Source organism: Culex quinquefasciatus, chromosome 2 (genome assembly GCF_015732765.1).
Source record: "Culex quinquefasciatus strain JHB chromosome 2, VPISU_Cqui_1.0_pri_paternal, whole genome shotgun sequence".
In the NCBI taxonomy this organism is placed as follows: Eukaryota; Metazoa; Arthropoda; class Insecta; order Diptera; family Culicidae; genus Culex; species Culex quinquefasciatus.
Genome location: NC_051862.1, coordinates 131219442 through 131242841, shown reverse-complemented (window position 1 = coordinate 131242841; position 23400 = coordinate 131219442). Strand labels below are relative to the sequence as shown.

General features: G+C 43.5%; 3 protein-coding genes and 2 long non-coding RNA genes across 6 annotated transcripts; 2 read left to right on the top strand and 3 right to left on the bottom strand.

The window, feature by feature from the left end:
* Positions 1 to 241: 241 nt before the first annotated feature.
* LOC6039423 (uncharacterized protein C19orf47 homolog) lies at positions 242 to 2225 on the top strand. Its single transcript, XM_038250802.1, is given in 4 exon segments — positions 242 to 443; positions 621 to 691; positions 1878 to 1932; positions 1934 to 2225. Coding segments are annotated over 3 exon segments (360 nt in total). The 5' UTR covers positions 242 to 443; positions 621 to 678.
* Positions 2226 to 2346: 121 nt separating this feature from the next.
* Positions 2347 to 4299, top strand: LOC119767872. Of its 2 annotated transcripts, none has more exons than XR_005277755.1 (5): positions 2347 to 2803; positions 2886 to 3005; positions 3069 to 3377; positions 3444 to 3795; positions 3858 to 4299. It is a non-coding gene; the product is annotated as an uncharacterized LOC119767872 (long non-coding RNA). The 2 variants fall into 2 exon arrangements; XR_005277754.1 differs by having other exon boundaries at positions 3069 to 3381.
* A 533-nt stretch (positions 4300 to 4832) lies between these two features.
* LOC119767873 lies at positions 4833 to 5918 on the bottom strand. The gene is made up of 3 exons (XR_005277756.1): positions 5741 to 5918; positions 5327 to 5678; positions 4833 to 5262 (listed from the first exon to the last, which is right to left on the bottom strand). It is a non-coding gene; the product is annotated as an uncharacterized LOC119767873 (long non-coding RNA).
* A 771-nt stretch (positions 5919 to 6689) lies between these two features.
* LOC119767871 (uncharacterized protein C19orf47 homolog) lies at positions 6690 to 8752 on the bottom strand. The gene is given in 5 exon segments (XM_038257622.1): positions 6690 to 6801; positions 6857 to 7187; positions 7189 to 7243; positions 8428 to 8498; positions 8674 to 8752. Coding segments are annotated over 3 exon segments (360 nt in total). The 5' UTR covers positions 8441 to 8498; positions 8674 to 8752; the 3' UTR covers positions 6690 to 6801; positions 6857 to 6895.
* An 8853-nt stretch (positions 8753 to 17605) lies between these two features.
* LOC119766824 lies at positions 17606 to 18611 on the bottom strand. The gene is made up of 3 exons (XM_038252812.1): positions 17987 to 18611; positions 17754 to 17932; positions 17606 to 17695 (listed from the first exon to the last, which is right to left on the bottom strand). Exons 1-3 carry the CDS (start codon positions 18078 to 18080, stop codon positions 17675 to 17677), a joined length of 294 nt encoding a protein of 97 aa, XP_038108740.1. The 5' UTR covers positions 18081 to 18611; the 3' UTR covers positions 17606 to 17674.
* Between the last annotated feature and the right edge of the window lie 4789 nt (positions 18612 to 23400).

Sequence of the window (23400 nt, the reverse complement as noted above, 5' to 3'; positions counted from 1 at the left end):
ATTACACTTTTTGCAGTTCGATGTTACACCACCGACTAGTTTCAACCCTCGAACTGAAAAAGGTGTAAAATGCGAACTGCAAAAAGTGTAAAAGTTACACCTTTGCCAGTTCAGGGGTCCGAACTGAAAAAGGTGTAACTTTTGGACTTAGAAAAATTTTGAGGAATCTGCGGAATCGTTTCACTCGCTGTCAAATCGGGACTTAGTGCAATTTGGATTTCGGTGGTCAGAGGAGTTGAAATGGTGAGTTTTGCCTCAGTTTGGGAACAGTGGCCGGAAAAGGCACCATTCCGGTTCCCCCAGACCGGATAACCAAGAATTACGTAACAGTGAATGTTTTTGTGGCCGGATTCGGTTGAATTCTTGGTTCTTCGGTCTGGAGGAAGTGAAATTCTACCTTCCGGCAGGAGTTGACACAAAGCTGTCGGATGCGGTCAGAAAAAGTAAGATTCCGGTTCCCCCAGACCGGATAACTAAGAATTTCGGACCAATGAATATTTTTGTGGCCGGGTTCGCGTGAATTCATGGTTTTTAGGTCGGAGGGAAGTGGAATTCTTGGTTTTTTGACTGGAGGATTATCAGACTCAAAACTAACCCAACTTTTTTTTACTTGTTTCCAGGTGTGGTGCTACTCGGTCAACTAGAAACGCGCCACGGAACACGGTCCGACCCGAAAAGATGTCCTCGGCCTGTAAGTGTTGCGGGAGTTTTGTTGTGATGCCACTCAAAAAGTGGAGCTAAATTTTTGACTGCCCTTTTTCGGGGGAACCGTTTTGCCTTCCTCACTGAGGTAAGGCTATAATCCTGCTCTAAAAATGAACTTTTCATTAAAAGCTCAAAGACCCACCTTCATGTATACATATCGACTCAGAATCGAAAACTGAACAAATGTCTGTGTGTATGTGTGTGTGTATGTGTATGTGTGTGTGTATGTATGTATGTGACCAAAATTCTCACTGAGTTTTCTCAGCACTGGCTGAACCAATTTTGACCAAACCAGTTGCATTCGACTTGGTTAAGGGTCCCATACATCGCTATTGAATTGTTTGAAGTTTCGATAAGTAGTTCAAAAGTTATGTATAAAAATGTGTTTTCACATATATCCGGATCTCATTTATATGCATGTAAATGAAGTCCGGATTCATCATCCGACCCATCGTTGGTTAGGTAATCAAAAGACCTTTCCAACAAGTCCACAACATTAAAGATCTGGCAACCCTGTCTCGAGTTATGACCACTTAAGTGATATCTATGTGCTTTTTTGAAGCCGGATCTCACTCAAATGTATGTAAACGATGTCCGGATCCATCATCCGACCCATCGTTGGTTAGGTAATCAAAAGACCTTTCCAACAAGTCCACAACATTGAAGATCTGGCAACCCTGTCTCGAGTTATGACCACTTAAGTGATATTTATGTGCTTTTTTGAAGCCGGATCTCACTTAAATGTATGTAAACGATGTCCGGATCCATCATCCGACCCATCGTTAGATAGGTAATCAAAAGACCTTTCCAACAAGTCCAAAATATTGAAGATCTGGCAACCCTGTCTCGAGTTATGACCACTTTAGTGATATTTATGTGCTTTTTTGAAGCCGGATCTCACTTAAATGTATGTAAACGATGTCCGGATCCTTCATCCGACCCATCGTTGGTTAGGTAATCAAGAGACCTTTCCAACGAGTCCACAACATTGAAGATCTGGCAACCCTGTCCCGAATTATGACCACTTAAGTTATATATGTGTACTTATTTTTCTGGATCTAAACAAATAGCTGAAATATGTGTCCAATGTTACCCATTGTTGGTAAAAAGTGAGGAAGGCATCAACCACATAGGTGGATTTAGTTAGTTTTTTTTATCTCTTCCTGCGTCAGGGATGAAGTTATTCACCAATGCCAGCATTCCGTTGCAGGCGGCCACCGGGTACGCCAGTGTTTGTTGGGAACCGGATCCAGAAGGACATGCTGATGGATTTGAACAAGGAGTACCTGCCGGAGATGGGCATCACGACGATGGGAGACATTATTGCCATCCAGCGCCACTCGAAGACGGTGTGCGACCAGAGTGCCCGCGACCGGGTGCTGTCCTCGCAGTCGGCAGTCGTCGAGAAGCCAGAACTGCCGGAACACTTAACCAATCTGGTTCCGGTGGCGGCGGTTTCCGCCACGCTGAGCAACCCACCCAAATGTTCGGACAAGAAAGCATCGCTGGTCGGTAGCTAAGGCAAACGGAGTGCCGTCTTCAAACTGAAGAAGTCGCCGGTAAGTGTTGAGGATTTGGTCAAAGTCAGCCTCACTAACGTTTAAACTCTTTCAGCAACAACCCACCCGCAAACTCCTCTCAAAACCCAGAACGTCACTCTGTTGAAGAAGATCCCTGCCAAGACGGTCACGGCAGGTGACGACCAGTCGCTCTCCTCGCGACGGCGCAGTTTTGACTGCATGAACTCGGACAGCGAGCCGGCCAAATCCGTATCCTTCTCGAAGAGGGACGAAGTGCTCGAAATCGAATCCCATCCCATGCGCTTGCAGGATCGGGAACTCCCGTTTTGGGCACGCATAGGCGGCGGTGGCGCTAACTCCACAGCCGGGAAACGTTAATCGCCCTTCCCAAACCAACAGCTAACGGAAGCGTTGATCTCCGGGTTGTTCCCGATCTGAGGAAAAGACGGTCCGGCTACAGTGCGCCCACTTCGCGAGCAAAGTCCCAACCTGAGCCCTTATAGTTCGTTGACAAGACCCTCGGCCGATGTTCCTGAAGACTTCCGGTCACCGATCTACGTTGGGAGGTCGATCAAAAGGTACAATGTACAAACATCGCTTTCCCCCCATTTCATCGCTTTCTTTTTATGCTTACTTTATTGTTTGTTTCTTTCTTTGTAGAGCGACGGTGACAGCTTGAACGGAAACCGGAAGCAAGAAGCACGAGGTATCATCGGAACTCCTCTGGCTGTCCGTGACCGGAAGCACGAAAATATTCAAACCGAAAAGTACATCGAGAAGGTAAAAAAACAAAGTTGAGTTGCTGAGATTTGTGTTTACTGAAAACTTGCGATTAATTTCCAGCTCTTTGTCCAGCTCCAGGAGATTTAACCAGGCAGACTTATACAGCTTTAACCTCCATAGCCCCAATCCGTGACTCAGATGCAGTCCGCAAGTAGGATACTGTAGGACAAGATTACCCAAGATTTGGTGGGGAAATGCTGGATCTCATTACGGCGTCCAAACTGCTGCAGGACAGAACACCAAGGATGAAAGGATCATCGAGGACAAAAGGAATTTTAGAGCCAAATTGCACCTTGGTTGACCGAGTTGCTGAACCAAGACATTGGCTAGATGATTGGCAACCTCTGAGCCGGTGATTACAGTTTCCCAGTAGGTAAACCATTCACAAACTAATTAGATTATTAAAAATGTAAACCTTTTCACAATTCTTTGCAGGGTTAGGCTCCAAGTGAGGACAAGACAGAGCTTGGTGACGATGGTAGCGCCGAATTACCGTGACATCCGCCAAGACCGGTAGAGCCGGATAGCTATTGCGACAAGCTGAGGAAAGATAATTCGGTCAACTGGACTAGGACCAGGCCTAGGTTTTGCCGGCCGAATCCATAATGAGACACGCCAGATCGGGAGGAGTCGGTCCAGCTGCATAACTGGGTCACTGGTTTTCACCAACGTCGATAGCGAGGCCATAAAGCATAACAGCAAGTTGGTGGCTGAAGGTGTCAAGGCGGTGCCGTGTGTCTGCTGCCGACGAGCGTTTGCAAGGAACAGCAGGTTGAATGGCCTTCCGGTGAGCGATATAAGCTTGAATTATTTTGGAGTTAATGGTACTAATTGGTTTTATTTTTCTAGTTACGTGGCAGCCGGAAACACATCGTAAAAGGTGTCGTCGTGATTGTCGTTTCAACCAGTTTGGCTATTTGTGCTTAAGTTGAAGAGGTTGGAAGCTAGCCAAACCGTGGAACTAACAAGATTGTGCTGACAACGGGATACCGAGGTCTACGTTACGCCGATGGACGTACCGTGAAGTCATGGTTATAATCGATCGAACGATGTGACAACGTTGAGCGGAGCGAAGAAGTTGCCATAGGAGGCCAACAAGCCGGAACCAGTTTGAGAACTTGGCACTGCCTCGAAGTGTTCTGACTGTGGCTTTCCGATATTGATTGGACACAGGCATTGTTTGTAATTTATATTGTGTAAAATTGTCGAATATGTTTTTATCATCAAGTCATTGTAATCATTTTGTTAATAAACTTAAAGAAACATTGTTTAACTCATAGTTTCATTGAAATTTATTGTTCAATCTAATATCCCTTAATAAGAATCCCAAAGCAAATGCAAAAACGCCCAAATATAGGCAATAGGCTATTTTTACCCGGTGAAACGTTTCAATTTCAATTTTACACGAAATCCAGTTCGACCCCTCTTACACGAAAGTATGTAATCGTACCTGAACTGAATTTCGTGTAATCGAACTCGATTTCGTGTAATGCCTATCCTCCGTGCAGACATGTTTCACACATGAGTTATCTAAGCCCGCGCTCACGCACACTAGCACACCATTTGTTTTGCTGGCGGGTACAAAATTTATAACTCTACACGGAGGATAGGCATTACACGAAATCGAGTTCGATTACACGAAATTCAGTTCAGGTACGATTACATACTTTCGTGTAAGAGGGGTCGAACTGGATTTCGTGTAAAATTGAAATTGAAACGTTTCACCGGGTAAAAATAGCCTATTGCCTATATTTGGGCGTTTTTGCATTTGCTTTGGGATTCTTATTAAGGGATATTAGATTGAACAATAAATTTCAATGAAACTATGAGTTAAACAATGTTTCTTTAAGTTTATTAACAAAATGATTACAATGACTTGATGATAAAAACATATTCGACAATTTTACACAATATAAATTACAAACAATGCCTGTGTCCAATCAATATCGGAAAGCCACAGTCAGAACACTTCGAGGCAGTGCCAAGTTCTCAAACTGGTTCCGGCTTGTTGGCCTCCTATGGCAACTTCTTCGCTCCGCTCAACGTTGTCACATCGTTCGATCGATTATAACCATGACTTCACGGTACGTCCATCGGCGTAACGTAGACCTCGGTATCCCGTTGTCAGCACAATCTTGTTAGTTCCACGGTTTGGCTAGCTTCCAACCTCTTCAACTTAAGCACAAATAGCCAAACTGGTTGAAACGACAATCACGACGACACCTTTTACGATGTGTTTCCGGCTGCCACGTAACTAGAAAAAATAAAAACCAATTAGTACCATTAACTCCAAAATAATTCAAGCTTATATCGCTCACCGGAAGGCCATTCAACCTGCTGTTCCTTGCAAACGCTCGTCGGCAGCAGACACACGGCACCGCCTTGACACCTTCAGCCACCAACTTGCTGTTATGCTTTATGGCCTCGCTATCGACGTTGGTGAAAACCAGTGACCCAGTTATGCAGCTGGACCGACTCCTCCCGATCTGGCGTGTCTCATTATGGATTCGGCCGGCAAAACCTAGGCCTGGTCCTAGTCCAGTTGACCGAATTATCTTTCCTCAGCTTGTCGCAATAGCTATCCGGCTCTACCGGTCTTGGCGGATGTCGCGGTAATTCGGCGCTACCATCGTCACCAAGCTCTGTCTTGTCCTCACTTGGAGCCTAACCCTGCAAAGAATTGTGAAAAGGTTTACATTTTTAATAATCTAATTAGTTTGTGAATGGTTTACCTACTGGGAAACTGTAATCACCGGCTCAGAGGTTGCCAATCATCTAGCCAATGTCTTGGTTCAGCAACTCGGTCAACCAAGGTGCAATTTGGCTCTAAAATTCCTTTTGTCCTCGATGATCCTTTCATCCTTGGTGTTCTGTCCTGCAGCAGTTTGGACGCCGTAATGAGATCCAGCATTTCCCACCAAATCTTGGGTAATCTTGTCCTACAGTATCCTACTTGCGGACTGCATCTGAGTCACGGATTGGGGCTATGGAGGTTAAAGCTGTATAAGTCTGCCTGGTTAAATCTCCTGGAGCTGGACAAAGAGCTGGAAATTAATCGCAAGTTTTCAGTAAACACAAATCTCAGCAACTCAACTTTGTTTTTTACCTTCTCGATGTACTTTTCGGTTTGAATATTTTCGTGCTTCCGGTCACGGACAGCCAGAGGAGTTCCGATGATACCTCGTGCTTCTTGCTTCCGGTTTCCGTTCAAGCTGTCACCGTCGCTCTACAAAGAAAGAAACAAACAATAAAGTAAGCATAAAAAGAAAGCGATGAAATGGGGGGAAAGCGATGTTTGTACATTGTACCTTTTGATCGACCTCCCAACGTAGATCGGTGACCGGAAGTCTTCAGGAACATCGGCCGAGGGTCTTGTCAACGAACTATAAGGGCTCAGGTTGGGACTTTGCTCGCGAAGTGGGCGCACTGTAGCCGGACCGTCTTTTCCTCAGATCGGGAACAACCCGGAGATCAACGCTTCCGTTAGCTGTTGGTTTGGGAAGGGCGATTAACGTTTCCCGGCTGTGGAGTTAGCGCCACCGCCGCCTATGCGTGCCCAAAACGGGAGTTCCCGATCCTGCAAGCGCATGGGATGGGATTCGATTTCGAGCACTTCGTCCCTCTTCGAGAAGGATACGGATTTGGCCGGCTCGCTGTCCGAGTTCATGCAGTCAAAACTGCGCCGTCGCGAGGAGAGCGACTGGTCGTCACCTGCCGTGACCGTCTTGGCAGGGATCTTCTTCAACAGAGTGACGTTCTGGGTTTTGAGAGGGAGTTTGCGGGTGGGTTGTTGCTGAAAGAGTTTAAACGTTAGTGAGGCTGACTTTGACCAAATCCTCAACACTTACCGGCGACTTCTTCAGTTTGAAGACGGCACTCCGTTTGCCTTAGCTACCGACCAGCGATGCTTTCTTGTCCGAACATTTGGGTGGGTTGCTCAGCGTGGCGGAAACCGCCGCCACCGGAACCAGATTGGTTAAGTGTTCCGGCAGTTCTGGCTTCTCGACGACTGCCGACTGCGAGGACAGCACCCGGTCGCGGGCACTCTGGTCGCACACCGTCTTCGAGTGGCGCTGGATGGCAATAATGTCTCCCATCGTCGTGATGCCCATCTCCGGCAGGTACTCCTTGTTCAAATCCATCAGCATGTCCTTCTGGATCCGGTTCCCAACAAACACTGGCGTACCCGGTGGCCGCCTGCAACGGAATGCTGGCATTGGTGAATAACTTCATCCCTGACGCAGGAAGAGATAAAAAAAACTAACTAAATCCACCTATGTGGTTGATGCCTTCCTCACTTTTACCAACAATGGGTAACATTGGACACATATTTCAGCTATTTGTTTAGATCAGAAAAATAAGTACACATATATAACTTAAGTGGTCATAATTCGGGACAGGGTTGCCAGATCTTCAATGTTGTGGACTCGTTGGAAAGGTCTCTTGATTACCTAACCAACGATGGGTCGGATGAAGGATCCGGACATCGTTTACATACATTTAAGTGAGATCCGGCTTCAAAAAAGCACATAAATATCACTAAAGTGGTCATAACTCGAGACAGGGTTGCCAGATCTTCAATATTTTGGACTTGTTGGAAAGGTCTTTTGATTACCTATCTAACGATGGGTCGGATGATGGATCCGGACATCGTTTACATACATTTAAGTGAGATCCGGCTTCAAAAAAGCACATAAATATCACTTAAGTGGTCATAACTCGAGACAGGGTTGCCAGATCTTCAATGTTGTGGACTTGTTGGAAAGGTCTTTTGATTACCTAACCAACGATGGGTCGGATGATGGATCCGGACATCGTTTACATACATTTGAGTGAGATCCGGCTTCAAAAAAGCACATAGATATCACTTAAGTGGTCATAACTCGAGACAGGGTTGCCAGATCTTTAATGTTGTGGACTTGTTGGAAAGGTCTTTTGATTACCTAACCAACGATGGGTCGGATGATGAATCCGGACTTCATTTACATGCATATAAATGAGATCCGGATATATGTGAAAACACATTTTTATACATAACTTTTGAACTACTTATCGAAACTTCAAACAATTCAATAGCGATGTATGGGACCCTTAACCAAGTCGAATGCAACTGGTTTGGTCAAAATTGGTTCAGCCAGTGCTGAGAAAACTCAGTGAGAATTTTGGTCACATACATACATACACACACACATACACATACACACACACATACACACAGACATTTGTTCAGTTTTCGATTCTGAGTCGATATGTATACATGAAGGTGGGTCTTTGAGCTTTTAATGAAAAGTTCATTTTTAGAGCAGGATTATAGCCTTACCTCAGTGAGGAAGGCAAAACGGTTCCCCCGAAAAAGGGCAGTCAAAAATTTAGCTCCACTTTTTGAGTGGCATCACAACAAAACTCCCGCAACACTTACAGGCCGAGGACATCTTTTCGGGTCGGACCGTGTTCCGTGGCGCGTTTCTAGTTGACCGAGTAGCACCACACCTGGAAACAAGTAAAAAAAAGTTGGGTTAGTTTTGAGTCTGATAATCCTCCAGTCAAAAAACCAAGAATTCCACTTCCCTCCGACCTAAAAACCATGAATTCACGCGAACCCGGCCACAAAATATTCATTGGTCCGAAATTCTTAGTTATCCGGTCTGGGGAACCGGAATCTTACTTTTTCTGACCGCATCCGACAGCTTTGTGTCAACTCCTGCCGGAAGGTAGAATTTCACTTCCTCCAGACCGAAGAACCAAGAATTCAACCGAATCCGGCCACAAAAACATTCACTGTTACGTAATTCTTGGTTATCCGGTCTGGGGGAACCGGAATGGTGCCTTTTCCGGCCACTGTTCCCAAACTGAGGCAAAACTCACCATTTCAACTCCTCTGACCACCGAAATCCAAATTGCACTAAGTCCCGATTTGACAGCGAGTGAAACGATTCCGCAGATTCCTCAAAATTTTTCTAAGTCCAAAAGTTACACCTTTTTCAGTTCGGACCCCTGAACTGGCAAAGGTGTAACTTTTACACTTTTTGCAGTTCGCATTTTACACCTTTTTCAGTTCGAGGGTTGAAACTAGTCGGTGGTGTAACATCGAACTGCAAAAAGTGTAATGCTGATTCTCCGTGTATTATTCTGCTTCGGGCAGAACCTCATGAGCAACGATGCCAGATTATTTTATGGGAGATCTGTATTTTCTTAAAAATAAATCTGTATTTTATCTGTATCATGTCAAATTCGAAGCCTCAGAACATTTTTTGAATTTTTAACAGCAGATTTCAGCTTTTTAATCATATTAAAGCATAATTCAATTACTATATTGTAAAATTTTTTAAATTAAATCATTTTAACAAAATCTGAAATAACCGTTTTAGGAGGAAGATGGTTCGCCACTCGAGTGTCCCGTCTGTTTGTCTGTGGGTCACCGTTGTTCTGCAGTCCCGGAACCAGCGTCTCGTTGACGGCCATCTCCATCTGCCGCTCTCAAAGTAATTGACGAGCAGTACACGCCCCGGATCGTCGGATACATCCGAATCTCGTTAATTTTACCGTTGTGGCCTTTGTGCCGGAACCGTCTGCCATCTCGGTCCGCGGAGAATCAACTTTGAGGCACACGCGCTTTTTCACAAAATACTAAATGAAACGCGGCCTCGACCGCGGCTGTTGCTGCTGGCTGACACACACGCGTAAATAATTTAATACACATTTTGGCACACATTCATAAATGTTGTGAACATTGCATATACATTTTATGAAAAAAAGCACACTGCAAAAATCTATAGTTTCTCGCATATATTGCACACTTTGCCCCCCCCCCCCCCTCGCCTAGAGTGGTGCGTGTCTTGACGGAGCTTTGCTGCTTTCGAACACTTTAGAACAGTTTCAAACTAAGGTGTGTGCTCGGGTGTGTGTCTTAGACAGTTTTTTTTCTGCTGTAGTTTGAGGTGTGCACCTTTGTATACAGCTTTCCACAAGTTGCACGATTGCGAGGATCTTTTTAAATTTAGAGTATTCTAGAGTACTTTTTCAAAAGGTCCTATGTGCAAAAACCTCAATCTGAGAAATTTGATGACAAAGTTTTGGTGCACATTTTTAAATCTCATTTCAACACGCTTGGGTATTTTTCGATTCTGAAAACGCCCAAATGGGTCTAGAGTTATGCTTTTCAAGTGTGCAACTCGGGATCATATAAAAGTTAATATTACACTTAGTTCTGAAGCAATTTGGTTCATACAACCTATGAGTGCACATAGGACACGTTCATAGGACAAATTTTGCACATAAGACTTAACGCATTGGACTATATTCATGTGGCATTTCACATAAAACTTTATGAAATAAAATTTAAATCTCGATTTAAAAAAACAATACTTTTTGATAACAGTGTATGTCCAACCCTCTCGCAACGTGTAGGCAACAGCTGATGAAGAGCATGAAATATTTCAATGCTTCCAGCGCGTGAGAGGAGAGAGAAACCGTTATAACCAATCAGACTTCTGTCAGATGGGTGGCGGGTAGGATAATTTACGATGTTAAATTAACTAATGCGCCAATGTAAACAATGATTATTGTTTACCTTGGCGCATTGGATATTTTGACATGGAAAATTGTCCTATCCGCCTATCATGCTGTGAGCGCACATACTACTGTTGTGTTTAATTTTTTAAAGCAATAGCAATCAATGTACGGTCGAATACAGGTGCATTTTTTATGGATAAATAATAAGGTGAGATTGTACATCGAATAAAATAATTTCAGCAACTGCAAAGCTTTTAGCTTCATTGCGTCAAAAATTAAATAGGACCACCGTTCGATCTTGCGCTGCGCTTGGCGGGAAAGGGGACGGCCAAGGGCGGTCGAATCTGGTACCTGGACGACGAGGATGTCCTCTACATCGACGTGGTCCTCTCTGGTCGGCCCTCAATGACTCTGTTCTCGTGCATCACGACGTTGACATTGCGTGCTGGTATCACGGCTGGTATCAAAGCTACAAACAAAGGACAATCGGCTCAGAAACAACTCCGCCAACCTGCGCAAACGAGAATTTGTGTACAACTTCAGGAAGGTGATTATGAGCAGAATTCAAACAAAACAATGTAATTGGGCCAACATGGGTTTGTAAAGAAACCTAATGTAAACTCCACTGACGTGCTCTTACCAAGTCGGTCTGGGTTTGATCCCAGAAGGTCTCGGTGACATTTTGTGAGATGAGATTTGTTTAATCACGCCTTCCGTCGGACGGGAAAGTAAATGTTGGCCCTGTCTAACCTAGAGGTAAGGTCGTTTGCTCAGTCCAGGTGTAGGAGTCGTCTCCCTGGGTCTCTTACCTCGGTGGAGTCGCTGGTAGGCAGTTGGACTCACAAATCAAAGGTCGTCAGTTCGAATCCCGGGGTGGATGAAAGCTAAGGTTTAAAAAGAGGTTTGCAATTGCCTCAACAATCAAACCTTCGGACACCTAGTTTCGAGTAATTCATCTCGCAATCGAGTTGAATTAGAGCTGGTTTAATCAAACAAATGGGCATGGTTGTGTCCCCGCTGATGGACGGATATAAAGACTTTTTTTTTATAGAGAAGAAAAAACAAAACCTGTTTCCAAATTGAAACAAATCACCTTCCTATTATTTGAATTCTATCCCTTGAACAAAAAAGATAGCCCAATTAATTTTAAACATTTTTTTGTATTTTCACAGTTTATACAACACATTCACATCGTATTCTTTGTCTTCATACTCCTACAACCTACATCTAAGTACCATATTCTTCCTCTTCATCCGGACTGAAAGATCTGTTTATGGAGTTTTGCCGACACAACACGATCCACGGCATCAGCCGCATTGGATCGCGGCATCGAATGCTTTTTGAGAAGTTCTGTAAAAAGTTCTGCTCTGTCGATGTACGACTGTGGAAAGCTGATCGACGGGATGTACCGAAAGTGGGATGAAAATCCCGTGATTGTAACGTTTGACGAGGTCACCCCAGTTTGGGCGATTCCGTTTCCGGCCGTGACGATCTGCTTGGAGACGAAGGTCGTATGGAGCAAGGTGAACTGCGTCACTCTCGTCCAAACTTTGATCACCTCCATCACATGGTGAATCGTTGACTTCAAGATTCGGCAACGTCACCTGATCACTTCGATTAGCCGGTGTTTCCCGAGGCGAAGTGGGGCTTGTCGACGTTTCCGTCGACTTCGGCTGCGGTTTATCCTCAGTGGAACGCAAAACTGTAAAGAAAAAGCTTAGATTGTAACCAACAATAAGCAAAAATGTTAGATTAGCATACCGGCCGATGCCGAAACTGGACGATCCAACAATTCCTTTCCAGATCGTGTTTGGACCGAAAGATCGATTGCGGCGGGGAATGCTGGACCTGTCATCGGGATGCAAACTGTAAGTGCATCTCCAGCGCTGGGTGCAAACATCGGAGCAAAGCTAATTTGCACCCGACGTCAACCCCATCGCGGTACCTGTCGCGGTAGCAAATTTGCTCTCAGTTCTTCGGGATTTCACTTTGCTACCCGGTATTCAGTCTGTTTGCTACCGCTTCAAATGGAATTATGCACGGAAAAATCGAATCAAGCACGGAAAAAAATAAAAAAAATAAAAAAAAAATCAAAAAATTTCAAAAAAAACTAACTTAATCCACCTATGTGGTTGGTGCCTTCCTCACTCTTTTCCAACAATGGGTGATATGTAATATGATGGGTTTGGACACAAATTTGATCCAAAAAACACACATATCACTCAAGGGCTCATAAGTGGCATTATAAGTGGTCAGAACTCGAGACAGGGTTGCCAGATCTTTAATGTTTTGGACTCGTTGGAAAGGTCTTTCAATTACCTAACCAACGATGGGTCGGATGATGGATCCGGACAATGTTTACATACATTTAAATGAGATCCAGCTACAAAAAAAGAACTCGAGACAGGGTTGCCAGATCTTCAATGTTGTGGACTCGTTGGAAAGGTCTTTCGATTACCTAATCAACGATGGGTCGGATGATGGATCCGGACATGGTTTACATACATTTAAATGAGATCCGGCTACAAAAAAGTACATAAATATCATTTAAGACGGGATATCTCGAGACAGGGTTGCGAGATCTTCAATGTTTTGGACTCGTTGGAAAGGTCCGGACATTGTTTACATACATTTAAGTGAGATCCGGCTACAAAAAAGTACATAAATATCACTTAAGTGGTCAGAACTCGAGGCAGGGTTGCCAGATCTTTAATGTTTTGGACTCGTTGGAAAGGTCTTTCGATTACATAACCAACGTTGGGTCGGATGATGGATCCGGACATTGTTTACATACATTTAAGTGAGATCCGGCTTCAAAAAAGTATACAAATATCACTTAAGTGGTCAGAACTCGAGACAGGGTTGCCAGATCTTCAATGTTGTAGATTTGTTGGAAAGGTCTTTCAATTACCTAACCAACGATGGGTCGGATGATGGATCCGGACATTGTTTACATACTTTTAAATGAGATCGGGCTACAAAAAAAGTACATAAATATCACTTAAGTGGTTATAATTCGAGACAGGGTTGCCAGATCTTCAATGTTGTAGATTCGTTGGAAAGGTCTTTCAATTACCTAACCAACGATGCATCGGATGATGGATCCGGACATCGTTTACATACATTTAAGTGAGATCCGGCTTCAAAAAAGTACATAAATATCACTTAAGCGGTTATAACTCGAGACAGGGTTGCCAGATCTTCAATGTTGTAGATTTGTTGGAAAGGTCTTTCAATTACCTAACCAACGATGGGTCGGATGGTGGATCCGGACATTGTTTACATACATTTAAATGAGATCCGGCTACAAAAAAAGTACATAAATATCACTTAAGTTGTTATAACTCGAGACAGGGTTGCCAGATCTTCAATGTTGTAGATTCGTTGGAAAGGTATTTCAATTACCTAACCAACGATGGGTCGGATGATGGATCCGGACATCGTTTACATACATTTAAGTGAGATCCGGCTTCAAAAAAGTACATAAATATTACTTAAGTGGTCAGAACTCGAGACAGGGTTGCCAGATCTTCAATGTTGTGAATTCGTTGGAAAGGTCTTTCAATTACATAACCAACGATGGATCGGATGGTGGATCCGGACATTGTTTACATACATTTAAATGAGATCCGGCTACAAAAAAAGTACATAAATATCACTTAAGTGGTTATAACTCGAGACAGGGTTGCCAGATCTTCAATGTTGTAGATTCGTTGGAAAGATCTTTCAATTACCTAACCAACGATGGGTCGGATGATGGATCCGAACATCGTTTACATACATTTAAGTGAGATAAGGCTTCAAAAAAGTACATAAATATCACATAAGTGGTTATAACTCGAGACAGGGTTGCAAGATCTTCAATGATGTAGATTTGTTGGAAAGGTCTTTCAATTACCTAACCAACGATGGGTCGGATGATGGATCCGGACATTGTTTACATACATTTAAATGAGATCCGGCTACAAAAAAGTACATAAATATCACTTAAGTGGTTATAACTCGAGACAGGGTTGCCAGATCTTCAATGTTGTAGATTCGTTGGAAAGGTCTTTCAATTACCTAACCAACGATGTGTCGGATGATGGATCCGGACATTGTTTACATACATTTAAATGAGATCCGGCTACAAAAAAGTACATAAATATCACTTAAGTGGTTATAACTCGAGACAGGGTTGCCAGATCTTCAATGTTGTAGATTCGTTGGAAAGGTCTTTCAATTATCTAACCAACGATGTGTCGGATGATGGATCCGGACATTGTTTACATACATTTAAATGAGATCCGGCTACAAAAAAGTACATAAATATCACTTAAGTGGTTATAACTCGAGACAGGGTTGCCAGATCTTCAAAGTTGTGGACTCGTTGGAAAGGTCTTTCAATTACCTAAATAACGATGTATAACATGATGATGTTTGGTTCAGTTTACTGCCATTTATTCATCTTCCGAAAATATGCGAAAACACATTTTTATACATAACTTTTGAACTACTTATCGAAACTTCAAACAATTCAATAGCACCGTATGGGACCCTAAACCAAGTCGAATGCGACTGGTTTGGTCAAAATCGGTTCAGCCAGTGCTGAGAAAACTGCGTGACATTATTGGTCACATACACACACACATACACACACACATACCCACACACAATTTCAAAAAAAATCAAAAAATTTTAAAAAATTTCAAAAAATTTCATAAAATTCAAAAAATTTCGAAAAATTTCGAAAAATTTTAAATTTCAAAAATTCAAAATTTCAAAAATTCAAAAATTGAAAAATTCAAAAATTCAAAAATTCAAAAATTGAAAAATTCAAAAATTCAAAAATTCAAAAATTCAAAAATTCAAAAATTCAAAAATTCTAAAATTTAAAAATTCAAAAATTCAAAAATTCAAAAATTCAAAAATTCAAAATTCAAAATTCAAAAATTCAAAATTCAAAATTCAAAATTCAAAATTCAAAATTCAAAATTCAAAATTCAAAATTCAAAATTCAAAATTCAAAATTCAAAAATTCAAAATTCAAAATTCAAAATTCAAAATTTAAAATTCAAAATTCAAAATTCAAAAATTCAAAATTCAAAATTCAAAAAATTCTAAAATTCAAAAATTTAAAAATTCAAAAATTCAAAAATTCAAAAATTCAAACATTCAAAAATTCAAAAATTCAAAAATTCAAAAATTTAAAAATTCTAAAATTCAAAAATTCGAAAATTCAAAAATTCAAACATTCAAAAATTCAAAAATTCTAAAATTTAAAAATTCAAAAATTCAAAAATTCAAAAATTCAAAAATTTAAAAATTCAAAAATTCAAAAATTCAAACATTTAAAAATTCAAAAATTCAAAAATTTAAAAATTCTAAAATTCAAAAATTCGAAAATTCAAAAATCCAAAAATTCAAAAATTCAAAAATTCAAAAATTCAAAAATTCTAAAATTTAAAAATTCAAAAATTCAAAAATTCAAAAACTCAAAAATTCAAAAATTAATGCGCAGCTACGTGGGATCGCCGTGGGACATCCGGTAGGACCGACGAACAACTACTAAGGTCAGATCTATCTTTTTGCATTATATAAACGCCCCTGTTCCCCTGAAAAAACACCAAGATTAATACCTAGAGTAGCTTGCTAGCTTAAGTCGAACCGGGTAAATTTAATCGGAGTTAACGGTCCTTTCACTTGGAGAGGTGGCGCTTAAGCCGTTTTACTTGAGGAACAGAACGGAACGTTACATTTTTGAATTTTTGAATTTTTGAATTTTTGAATTTTTGAAGTTTTGAATTTTCGAATTTTTGAATTTTTGAATTTTTGATTTGTTTTGAATTTTTGAATTTTTGTTTTTTTTTTGAATTTTTTTGAATTTTTTTGAATTTTTTTGAATTTTTGAATTTTTGAATCATACATCATACAGTCATCCCTCATATTCGGAACAGTTTACAGATCGGCCAATGATCAAAAAATCATAGAAAATCAATGATTGAACTTAATGATTCGCATTTACCTTCATTTGAAAGCTTTTCTTGCGATCTTTCGAATGCTGTATCGAACAACTGCAAATTTTAACTTTTATATCAAGTTTTGAAGAAAAACTTTGACCCTTGAAATCCACAAATTCGGAACAGTTTTTTCTTACGGATGTAAACAAACTTTGGTTCTCTCCATGAGTACATAATTTTTAAAAAATAATGACTTCAGGCACTGAAACCAACGAAACTCATTCTTAGTTATGTTTTATGAATGGTCTGATAACTTTTTTTGTAAAAATATCAGTTAAATTCAGGTGTTCCACAATTGTGGGAGGCACAATAACATCCCACAATTATGAAACAGGCAATTTGGAGGCAATGTTTTGATGCTCTGGATAAAATTATCTTGAAATGAGGTTTTTGTTTAAAAAGTACTACTTTTACCAGTGAAATAGCAAGAGAACGTCCAAATGAAGGTCCTACAAATAGTAGGGTTGACAGAAAAGCTGCATTTGGCATGTTATTGACAAATTACCACAAAGTGTTCCGAATTTGTGGGTGTTCCGAATATGTGGGATGACTGTACATATCATAAAGAGAGCAGACATATAAAAAGCATTCAAAACTTTGCCCCCCGGCTTGCCGGTACTTGTCGGGTATCAGAAAATGAGTACCCGACAGGTACCGACACATATTTTTCTTCTACAGATGAACTTGAGATCAAATTTGATACCTGCTTTGCTACGCGCGGTGGGAGACTCGGGGGCAAACTCGAGAGCAAATTTGGTGGGAATCAAATCGGGTAGCAAATAATTAAACTTTCGACATTTTCGAAAAATGAAATTCTTTGAAATTTTCAATAGGATTAAAAAGTTTAATAAACTTTTAGCATTTCTAGGCATGAATCAACACATAATTATTGATTTTGAAGGTAAACGAGAGCAAAAAATGATAAAAACCCATATTTACCCCCCGCGGTGGGCTTGTTTCGGTGGCAAATTTGCTACCCTAGCGGTGGGGATGACGGAGTTTTTTCAAGGTGGCAAATTTGATCTCGGTATTCATGAGCCGGGTGCAAATTTGATTTGCACCCCAGCGCTGGAGATGCCCTAAGGGATTGGACATCTGGTCTCGGGGCGTGGCCTGCCCATCCTGCAAATAACCATTTATCTGCGATAGAAGGTTTCAGCGAGCTGTCATCCATTTCTGCGAGAATAATTCACGTTAGGTACTATTTCATCATAAAAAATAAACAAATACAAACCATCAACGGAAACTGCTGGAAAATTCTCAACCTCTTCTCTTTGACTATCGAGTCCCGCAGCAAATGAGGTATTCTTGATTCAGGCGTAGATGTGGGCGCGTTGAAATCGCCGAACGTAATGTCAAGAACGGTCAAATTCCCGGAATCTTCTTTTTGTTTCTGATGTTTCATCTCTGCAACTAAATGATTTATGTAACTTGCATCTTTCGGTTTAAACAGTTCAATTTACATACCGGTCCGTTCCTTCAATGGACTTGATGTGGGTGTCGCTTCCTTCTCTGGGTATTCCAAATACGACAGTACCAAAGCTGGCCGTTCGGATGGCATCCGATGATCACCTGTCTTGGCATCGATATCTTGCGGATTACACCTCGGCCCGTTCAGCTCAACCAGGGGCTTTCGATGAGTTGGAGCAGGTGGGCGAATTTTGTTTGAACTTTTCACAACTGTAAACGGAGGCCCTGAGTCGGAACTAAAGCAAAGCAACTTTACCGGAATCGAAATTCCATTTCTGGACAACCGGATCTCCCGCTGCTTGTAGAGGACCGGGAGACTTCCGTAAATGATCTTTCGGCGATAAATGACAACCGAGAAGTACCGGAGCGTGTGCAAAACACCGAGCAATTCTCACTAGTGTCAAAACAAAAAATATGTTTTTTTGTTCAATCCAATTTATGCTCGCCTTTGGCTCGCATTCAATCAATCCTATCTGTCAAATTCGAGAGAGGGCGGGTAGGTCGTTTTGCACTATTCCTTTCGGCTTTGGCAACATTGAAAAATTTCATGCTCTCTCCCAGCTGATGACTACACTCTGCGCGAGATTCGGATATATTGTTCATTGTACATAAATTGAAGATTGTAAAATAAATTAGTTTCATACAAGAACGACGTATAATTTATTTTTTTAATTATCAATTATATCTTTAACATAGGTCAAAACCCAAATCGTGCGTGCGCCCCCCCCCCACCCCTCCCTCCATCACCCGTTTTTGGGCGGCTGTACCCCAGGTTAGGGGCGGCCCAAAACAACCTGGTGTTCGATTCCTTCTACTTGTGAGCGGCTGTTCCCCACGTTAGGGCGGCTCCAAAGAAGAGGTTGACCCCCTCTTTGAGCGTCTGTTCTCCAGGTTAGGGGCGGCTCAAAGAAACCGGTGTCCTGCTCCATCGTCGAGGTAAGCGTCTGTTCTCCATGTTAGGGGCGGCTTACTGCAGGTAGAGTTAGGACCCCCCGAGCGTCTGTTCCCCAGGTTAGGGGCGGCTCGAATCAGCGTCTGTACCCCAGGTTAGGGGCGGCTGACTAACAGTCCCAGTGCCAGGGTGGGACTCTAAACAGTCCTGGTACGACGGTCCTCCGGCGAGACAGGGGGTTGGTGATGGCTACACGCACCCGCCGTAAAACTCAAGTGCAGAGAGCTCCAAATGCGAGCCGATCCAATCGCCGACCCGATTTTCGGGGATCCAGGGATTGGAAACTCGGGACGTGGAACTGCAGGTCTCTCAACTTCGATGGGAGCGACCGCATTCTTCACAATGAATTGCGGGTCCGCGGTCTCGAAGTCGTGGCGCTGCAGGAGGTGTGCTGGACGGGAAGGACCACCGAGAATTCGGTGGGTATACTATGTATTGGAGCGGCGGCGATACACACGAGCTGGGGACAGCTTTTATCGTGCTGGGTGAAATGGCGAAGCGCGTGATTGGGTGGTGGCCAGTCAACGACAGAATGTGCCGGTTGAGAATCAAGGGCCGATTCTTCAACCTGAGCATCATCAACGTGCACAGCCCGCACATGGGAAGCGACGCCGATGACAAGGACGCTTTCTACGAGCTTCTTGACCGCGAGTACAGGAAGTGTCCAAAACACGATGTCAAGATTGTCATCGGCGACTTGAACGCTCAAGTTGGCCAGGAGGAGGAGTTTAGACCGGTTATTGGGAGGTTCAGCGCTCACCAGCAGACGAACGAGAACGGCCTACGACTCATCGATTTCGCTACCTCCCGAAACATGGCCATACGTAGTACCTTCTTCCAGCACACCTCCTATACAAGTACACCTGGAGATCACCAAACGACACGGAGACGCAAATCGACCATGTTCTCATCGATGGTCGGCACTTCTCGGACATAATCGACGTCAGAACCTACCGTGGCGCGGACATCGACTCGGACCACTACCTGGTGGTGGCCAAGCTGCGCCAACGCCTGTCTGAGGTCAACAAGATCCGGTACCGTCGCCCGCAGCGGTATAATCTGGAGCGGCTCAAGGATCCTGAGGTCGCTACCCAGTACGCGCGGGAACTCGAAGCTGCGTTGCCTGACGAGGGTGAGCTTGCCGAAGCCCCTCTGGAGGCCTGCTGGAGCCATATGGAAGCAGCCATCAACGCAGCGGCATCGAGCGCCATCGGGTACGTGGACCGAGTTCGACGGAACGGCTGGTTTGACGAGGAATGTCAGGCGATTTGGGACGAGAAGAAAGCAGCGCGGGACAAGTGGCTGCTGCGCAACACCCGTGGGAACAAGGAGTCGTACAAACAGTTGCGAAGACAGCAAACCCATCTCTTTCGGGACAAGAAGCGCCGCCTGGAAGAGTTGGAGTTCCAGGATATGGAGCAGCTGTATCGCTCCAACGAAACGCGTAAGTTCTACAAGAAACTCAGTCAATCCCGGACTGGCTTCATGCCGCGAGCCGAAATGTGCCGGGATAAGGACGGAGGAATCTTGACGGACGAGCGTGAGGTGATCGAAAGGTGGAAGCAGCACTTCGACGAGCACCTGAACGGCCCAGAGGCGGAGTACCAGGGCGACGGGAGAAACGACGTCAGCGGTATGGTGGACGGCGAGGACGAGCCAGCACCCACGATGAGGGAAGTTAAGGATGCCATCAAGAAGCTGAAGAACAACAAAGCAGCGGGTAAGGATGGTATCGGTGCTGAACTCATCAAGATGGGCCCGGACAAGCTGGCGGCCTGTCTACACCGGCTGATTGTCAAGGTCTGGGACACAGAACAGCTACCGGAGGAGTGGAAAGAGGGAGTAATATGCCCGATCTACAAGAAGGGGGACAAGTTGGAATGTGAGAACTATCGAGCCATCACTATTCTCAACGCGGCCTACAAAGTGCTGTCTCAGATCATCTTCTGTCGTCTGTCGGAGCGAGCAAAGGATTTCGTTGGGCCGTACCAAGCCGGTTTTGTGGAGGGGAAATCGACGACGGACCAAATCTTTTTGCTACGCCAAATCCTCCAAAAATGTCGCGAGTACCAGATCCCGACGCACCACCTGTTCATCGATTTCAAAGCCGCGTACGACTCGGTCGATCGCGAAGAGCTATGGAAGATCATGTACGAGAACGGCTTTCCCGGGAAGCTGATCAGACTGGTGAAATCAACGATGGACGGGGCACGGTGCAGCGTGAAGATTTCGGGGCGATGTCCGACCCGATCGAATCGCGCAAGGGACTGCGACAAGGCGACGGTATCTCCGGCCTCTGTTTCAACATTGGGCTTGAAGGTGTAATGAGGCGGGCGGGCTTCAACATGCGGGGCACGATTATCAACCGATCCAGCCAGTTCATCTGCTACGCCGACGACATGGACATTGTCGGCAGGACGTTCGAGGAGGTGGCCAGGCGGTACACGGAATTGAAGCGGGAAGCAGAGAAGGTTGGATTGAAGGTGAATGTGGCGAAGACGAAATATCTGCTGGCAGGAGGAACCGAGTCCCTTAGGGCTCGCATAGGACCGAACGTGACGATCGACGGCGACGAGTTCGAGGTCGTGGAGGAGTTTGTGTACCTCGGATCGTTGGTTACGTCGGACAACAACTGCAGCAGAGAAATTCGGAGGCGCATCATCACCGGTAGTCGTGCCTACTATGGACTCCACAAGACCCTACGGTCTGGTCATCTTTCCCGGCGTACAAAGTGCACCATGTACGAAACGCTGATAAGACCGGTCGTTCTCTACGGGCACGAGACGTGGACGATGCTCGAGGAGGACCTGCAAGCGCTTGAAGTTTTCGAACGGCGAGTGCTTAGGACGATCTTTGGCGGCGTGCGTGAGAACACGGTATGGAGGAGAAGGATGAACCACGAGCTGGCGCAACTCTACGGCAAGCCAAACATTCGGAAAGTCGCCAAAGCTGGCCGAATCAGGTGGGCCGGACACGTCGCGAGAATGCCGGACGCGCTGGATGCGCGCCAACCGAACCAGACTATCAATCCGGTGAAGTTGGTGTTTAATTCGGAGCCGTCTGGAACGCGGCGGAGGGGGGCGCAACGTGCAAGGTGGTTAGACCAAGTGGAGGAAGATCTTCGAAGTGTGGGAGTCCCGAGTCGGAATTGGAGAGTAGCAGCCCAAGACCGAGTTCAGTGGCAGCGCATCTGGAGACAGCTCATGACCCGGGGGTTGTCTGAGCAGTAAAAGTAAAGTAAAGTAAAGTAGTAGGTCATTTTGATGTGAGCGTATGTGCATGATGATTAAAATATATTTATAATTGCTCATAGGTCGATTTGCTACCGTTCTATGTACACGTTCGACTAGAATGCACATAGAACAACCAGTTGGTAAAATGACCTATAACCATTTTGTTTAAAATTTATTGAGAATAGTTGTAGGTTGTTTTGTAGATAAATAATATATTTAAAAATATAAGAGTTTCAAGAAATCGGGTTAGCGGATAGTATAGTTTTTAGTACACCGAATATAATGCAATAACTAACTCAGTTTGTTTACTTTTGGCGCATAGGACCTTTTGAAAAAGTACTCTAGATTTTTTCTTTGTGTGTAGATTGCTGATAATACTGTTATTGTTTACAGCGATAAAGCTTATTTTTCTGAGTACAATGATTCTTTGTACGACCACAAAGAGTTTAAAATGGATTTTTAAATCAATTTTAATAAATTGACCTCGCGGTTCTACCTGACACAAAAGTTCCTACTTGACAGCTCGTTCCAAGGGGACCATAGTTGATCTATCAAAAAAATTTGTCTCGTCATTATAATTTTTTTTTGCATTAAAATTAAAAAAGGTGATCAGAAATGGGTTTTGATCGTGTCTTTTACCGTTGTACATAAAAATTGACATAGGGCCAGGCTTCACTGAACACCAAGATCTGGTGGTGTCAAAAGGTAAGTCTGCATAGGGCATTAGTACCCAATTGAGCCTACTAAGGGACCTCTGCGATATCCGCAACGGCGGGATACGATCGCAGCAGAATGATAATTAATCCTGATAGCCACAATACTCAAAAAAACTAACTTCGTCGATGTGAGCATTAATATTACAAATTTTAGCTTAATTTTAGGACCTAATTCAGATTGAGTTGACTGGGTAAAGTTCAAACTTTTAATGTTTCTTTTATATACCAATCCACATACAGACTTTTTCTTTGGAAAAAGCCCCAGTCACGACGTTCTAGCAGGATTCTAACAGAGTTCTTACAGAGCTGGATATTCTTACAGCATTCTAGCAGAAATGTTCCACCGTTCTAGCAGGATTCTGACAGAACCAGCTCTGCTAGAATATTTCGTGACTGGGGCAGACCACAAATAATCTGGCAACGCTGCTAGTTGCTCGCGTTATCGCTGAGATCTGCCGCATGGGTTTACGTTTGTAAACAACAAAATATCCTCTCGCGCGGATCGCAGGA

Coding starts and splice junctions, on each gene's coding strand:
- LOC119766824 (XM_038252812.1), bottom strand. CDS start 18,080: ATGCCATCCGAACGGCCAGCTTTGGTACTGTCGTATTTGGAATACCCA. Junction 17,933..17,986: donor TCCATTGAAGGAACGGACCG/GTATGTAAATTG, acceptor TAAATCATTTAG/TTGCAGAGATGAAACATCAG. Junction 17,696..17,753: donor TCCAGCAGTTTCCGTTGATG/GTTTGTATTTGT, acceptor TTATTCTCGCAG/AAATGGATGACAGCTCGCTG.